Source organism: Barbus barbus (assembly GCF_936440315.1).
Source record: "Barbus barbus genome assembly, chromosome: 31".
Classification (NCBI taxonomy): domain Eukaryota; kingdom Metazoa; phylum Chordata; class Actinopteri; order Cypriniformes; family Cyprinidae; genus Barbus; species Barbus barbus.
In genome coordinates this window covers 2,409,201-2,415,200 of record NC_136759.1, presented here as the reverse complement: position 1 = coordinate 2,415,200, position 6,000 = coordinate 2,409,201, and the positions used below count along the sequence as shown (strand labels likewise).

The 6,000-nt window shown below is 38.2% G+C and overlaps 2 protein-coding genes across 4 annotated transcripts in view; one reads left to right on the top strand and one right to left on the bottom strand.

The window, feature by feature from the left end:
* LOC306851007 (claudin-19-like) overlaps positions 1-6,000 on the top strand; it is a 564,676-nt gene that overhangs the window by 492,558 nt on the left and 66,118 nt on the right. The window lies entirely within an intron of this gene.
* The window catches only part of LOC306851005 (fibroblast growth factor 12-like), a gene marked incomplete at its 5' end in the record, with an annotated part of 44,661 nt that overhangs the window by 12,363 nt on the left and 26,298 nt on the right, over positions 1-6,000 (bottom strand). For 2 of the 3 annotated variants that reach the window (XM_079387012.1, XM_079387011.1), the window contains one exon: positions 1-13. This exon is cut by the window's left edge and continues 98 nt beyond it. In XM_079387012.1, the coding sequence (XP_079243138.1) occupies positions 1-13 (13 nt within the window). Of the gene's footprint in view, positions 14-2,097; positions 2,306-6,000 lie in introns of those variants that run through there. The other variant, XM_079387010.1, reaches the window with a different exon arrangement.

Here is a 6,000-nt window from a genome sequence, read left to right as displayed (position 1 = left end):
TTCAACTGAGGCTCTGAAACACACGCCACAAACACAAACCCGTCACAAAAACACAAGCGCAAAGCCTGCACACCAGCAGCACTCTCAGAAACAGCTTCAATGCTTCTTTGTAGCAGGTTTCTGAGCTACACGACTCTTTGGACATTAAAGTATCTGATGTTACATTACAGGTTCTTCTGATCCCATAATGAAGAGCTTAAAATGTTCACACAATGCAAAACCCTTCTTAAAGCAATTAAATAAACCAATCATGCACACAAACAAGTTTTGAATGGAACGGATGCATCATAATGCATGCTGAACTGTCTGCTTAGTATTGTTCAAAATGAATGAATTAAAAAGGGAACCTGTCATGTTACTGAAACAGCAAGTGCTGCTAACCAATTAAAATGTTAATTGTTTCAGTACCTTGCTAATTATGTTAGTAAACCGGCTCCCCTTCTGCTCTGACATCTGTGACACTGTCTCACTCCCAGCATGTTTTCAAGTGTTTCACCGCAATATTTAGTATTAAAAAAGGTCACGCGCTATAAAAAGACCAATGAAGTTTGAATTACAGACATACTTGCACTATATTTCTCATTTTAGAAGAGCTCAGTCACCAGCATGAAGAGAGAGGAGAAAAAGTAGTCAAAAATGATACAGACATCATAAACCCAACTGAACAGAATAGAGTTGGCCAGCTTTAATACACACGTTTAATTTATAACAGTTTCTGATTATAACACAGAAATGTAGCATTTTCTGTGAAGCTGCTTTAAAACAACATGTAAAAAAGTGCTAATGTGAGAAAATGAACTTGAATTGAATTCATGTGACATTTAATTACAAAGTAACCATTCAGAATAAAGTGAGATGCTGCAGCTCATGGTCACACTTTATAATGACATTTATTAATAACATCAAACATTGGGGCATTATGTAATGATCATTACTGAAATTAAACATTTTAAGTTCAAACTCAATACATATTTAAATTGTTCACATATATTTGTATGTATGTAGTTATCATTTGTATGTGAAGGACATTCATACCCGTTACTAATATAGTAATATGAATAGTTATACAATATATTAGACATTAATATAGTTTAATATACAGTAGTCAACATTTGAAGTGGCTCAAAACCATCAAAGTTGTCCTAAAACCAAAACATTACCCGTCTTAGCACAACTTTGATTAACTTTTTTGATCCACTTCAAATGTTGGCTACTGTATATTTAACTATATTAATGTCTAATAATGTATATTTTCAATCTATATTAATATTTTTAAAGTGTTTATTGTGGAAGTAAAATAATATTAACATAGACAAATCTTTTATATTTAACCTTTATTTTTATTATACATTATATTATTTTAATTTTATCTGACATTGTATATACACCATTAATATTTTAAGGTATTTATTGTAATCTATCTATCTGTGAATTGTACATAAACTACCTGTTAAACAAAATAATTCAATCAAAGTTATCAATAAAACAATCATATATATGTGACCCTGGAGCACAAAAGCAGTCATGAGTAACACAGCTTTATTTGTAGCAATAGCCAACAATACATTGTGGATGGGTCAAAATTATACACTTTTCTTTTATGCCAAAAATCATTAGGATGTTAAGTAAAGATCATGCTCCATGAAGATATTTTGCACATTTCCTACCGTAAATATATCAAAACTTAATTTTTGATTAGTAATATGCATTGTTAAGAACTTAACAACTTTAAAGGAGATTTTCTCAATATTTAGATTTTTTTGCACCCTCAGATTCCAGATTTTCAAATAGTTGCATCTCGGCCAAATATAACAAACCATACATCAAAGGAAAGATTATTTATTCAGCTTTCAGATGATGTATACATCTCAATTTCAAAAAATTGACCCTTATGACTGGTTTTGTGGTCCAGGGTCACATATTGGCATTTAGCGTGCATAAACTACCTGTTTTGCATTATGAATGTTAATGCAATCATTAAAGTAGCCTGATCAATAAAACAGAGTGTAGCATAAACAGCGACGCAAACTCTCATTCGCTGTTGTCCGCGCGCACAGGTGATCGTCACGCGCTGCGCACAGGTGTGAATGAACTGACCTGGTTTCCGGCGCACGGGTCGTTTTTTCCCGCTGCAGAACCGGACTTTACAGAAGAGTCCGAACAGGCGCCGGTCGCACAGGGAGCTTCGTCCGGTGGGCTCTTTACCGGGGCTGGAGCGGCGTTTACCGGACGGCGCTCGTTCGCTGTTTGACTCGCGCGCCTGCCGTTTCTGTCGGATGAGCGAGCTGGCGATCGCCGCGGCCATCTCACGGGAGAGCGAGGGACGCGGGTCCGGTGACGATCGTGCAGATTCGTTTCAGATTCACGGTGCAGACCACCGGCGCGAGGGAGCGAGCGCGCGCGTCTCTCGTGCAGGCATGCACCGGAGCATGAGCGATACCGATAGACTCGGTGTTTCCTACCACGGAAAGCACTTAGAGTTACATAACCGCACAATTAGACCACATAACAACACAGAGACCGTCCAAAAACGAGAGTCCTAACGGAGCGTCTGTTATTCACGACATGAAGCGCTTCGAAGTGACGGGCGACGGGTGTCCGCTTCTTAACTTCTCATCACTAAGATCCGGTTTGTCCTCCTCAACATGTTGATTTAACAGCCCTCATCCCATCTCCGCTCACAGTCCGTTTCCAGCATCTTTCCAAAGATCCGGTGCAGGGAAAATCCACAGAAAATCCAAGAGTGATTTTCAATGCATCTGGAGTGATTCCAGCCGAGGAGATGAAGTCAGAATGATGCTGAGGATACGAGAGACAGGGAGGGAGAGCAGTGTGTGTGTGTGTGTGTGTGTGTGTGTGTGTGGTCGGATAGAAGGAGAGCGACTCGACTGGGAACAGAGGGGGGAGGTCAAAGCAACAGCTTTCCCAAAAAAATGACACAGTCGCCGCGGCTTAAACCAGAAACAACACTTGGTTGACCAACACTATTAAAAATAAAGGTTCTTTATTTGCATCAATGGTTCTAAGAACCTTGAACATCCATGGAACCTTTCAAATGCAGAATAGGCTCTTTATAGTCGAAAGAGGTTCTTTAGATTTTTAAAATGTTCTTCAAAATGGTTCTTTTAGGAACTGTTCACTGGGTTCTTCTGTGGTATCACTGCAAAAACACTCTTTTGTAACCTTTATTATTAAGAGTGAATATGGGATTTTAAGTGGTGCATCGCCTCATACTTAGAGATATAAAGTGGCAATTAATTTTTTTATTCTGTATCAGAAACAAAAAACAAAAAAAAACAGAATTGCTATATAAATTCAGAATTGCACGATGTAGACTAAACTTGCAAATGCAAAATGTAAATTTGGAATTGCGAGAAAAAAAAGAATTCTGAGTTTACATCAATTCAAAAGGTTTTTCTTAGAATTGCATGAAAAATTATTTTTTATCAGCTTTGAATAAAAAGCCTAAAACGGTATTTCTCACTGGACAGATTTCCGTGGGGAAAAACATCACAAAATCATTGCACAAAGGCTTGCAAGATGTCGAGTACAAAACTAATGTTGCAAATAAATCATTACAATGCAGACCATTCTAAACGAACAATATTTGTGAGTCAGTATCGTTAGGACAAAGTTTAATTAGGGCATTTCAAATGCAGTTTGATAATTACATTTATGGATGGTTTGGCTTCATGTGATTGCTTTTTATGATGAACGGTGTTAATTTGCACGGGGAGGTGAATTGAGACGCCCCGCGGGTCTGATGGAGCAGCTGTCACTGCTGCTGACTCAGGTACCGATATCGTATCGAATACACAGAGCTGTCAGGTGCTGAGAGATGCTTTCTGAAGTCTCCAGTAAAGAGGCCAATCACTGTGACCCAGATACATCATTCAACCTTCATCACACAACACTGATTACTTTATCACTGAGAGAACGAGAGAGAGAGAAAGAGAGGATGTCTATATATAGTCTCCGCTGAGTAGGCCAGTAGTACTTGTGCACGCTAGTTCACACACACAGATTTGAGGTCCCTACAAGTAAAGCGTGAACGCTTAGTGAATGCTTAGATCCACTTACTGATGCATTTTTACCACACACACACACACACACACACACATTTATTGTTGGTTGAAAACAATCCAGCATGTGTCCAATATTCACCCATTTTATTTGTATTTAACCCAGCATTCTTAGAGTGTGTGTGTATGTATATATATATATATATATATTGTGGCGGGAGGAGCAAACGACAGACACAGTGGGTGTGGCGTCAAGCCTCGGAGAGGTTTTTATTAAACAATAAGGGATAAAATAAAATGTCCAAAGGGGAAAAAGTGTCCAAATAAACGGGGAATCTGGTGTCCTCGTTGTGCCGCGGGGCTTGTGCAGGAAGGTAGTGTTCAGAAGGGAAGGGTCCAGGGAAGGGGCGGAGTCCGGTGGCCGCACGCGCTCCCCTCTCGGGGCCGGGAGCGAGTGGCGGCGGCGTCTCTTGCGCGGCTCCTTCCATCTCCTTGGTTCCTGGCGCTTCTGGGGGATTCGACGGCCCGGCATCCTGGCCCGTCAGCCGTCTCACGGGTGCGGCAGTCCTCCTCGACGCACCCTTCCTGGACCCATGAGGACACCAGCGTGCATGCACGGGGAAGAGACCGGTCTCCCGAGGAGAGGCGCGCTCGGCGTTTAAACAGCGGCGGTGATGAGGCTCTATTCGCATCAGGTGCGCCTCATCACACGTCGCCAGCCCCAGGTGTTCAGCGCCTGCATGGTGAAGGGCGGCGAATACGGGACGGGGTGGTGATGATGGACAGGGGGGAGGCAGCCGACTCGTCACTATATATATATATAAAAAAACTGTATGGAACTTTAATTTTTTTTTTTTTTTTTATTCTTATTTTTCTTTACACTATGGACACTCTCCTCTATGTGCACTATGGACACTTTACACTTTACACTATGGACACTTACACACACTGCTGCGTGTGCACAATCTTACAAAAAACTCAGCAATATATGTACGTTTACATGCTCATGCACTACAAATCATCCTGCACTGTTCCCCAACCAGCTGCTGACTCAAATGTCTCTCTTTGCACATGTACAGTATTTGTGAAGCATTCGTATAGTTTGTATTTTTTATCTTCTATTTTTTAGTTTGTATAGGGTAATATTTATGTGAAGCATTCGTATAGTTGTATTTTTTATCCTTTTAGTTTGTATAGGGTAAATACTTATATATAGTATACTTATAGTTAAATCAGTTAGTAGTGTATAGGTTTATAGTGTTTTTTACTTCATTGTTGTAATGTCTGTATTTATGTAGCACCGTGGTCCTGCGAGACACGACATTTCGTTCCACTGCATGTCCCCACATGTAGCGGAATGACAATAAAGCTCAACTTGAACTTGAACTTGATATATATATATATATATATATATACACACACATATACACACAGTCAGTGCAATGAGTCAATAAGTCATGAAAAAAAATCAATGTCATGGCACTATGTTTTTCCATTACTTTAACTCATTAAAATAATTCAACCAATTTCTACTTCCATTAAGTTACATGCATTTCAACTGCAATTAACCTAATTTTTATAGTGTGTGTATATATATATATATATATATATATATATATATATATATATATATATATATATATATATATATAAATAAAACACATTATATTTTGTGATTTACATATGAAAGAAATGTTTTTGGACAGTAATTTTTTGGTATGTTTTTAATATTTTTTTAAATGTTTTGCATTTATTTGATCAAAAATACCATAAAAACAAAATTTAAATAATATTACAATTACGATAACATTTTTAATGTTACAAAAGATTCATTTATAATGTTAATTTATAACATTTATAATGTTACATTGTTTTAAGGTTTAGATGTAATGTTGAACTTGATATTTATGTAATATAATTTTTGATTATGTAAAGCACTTTGCTGAACCTTATGTCTGAAACTTGCTACATAAATAAA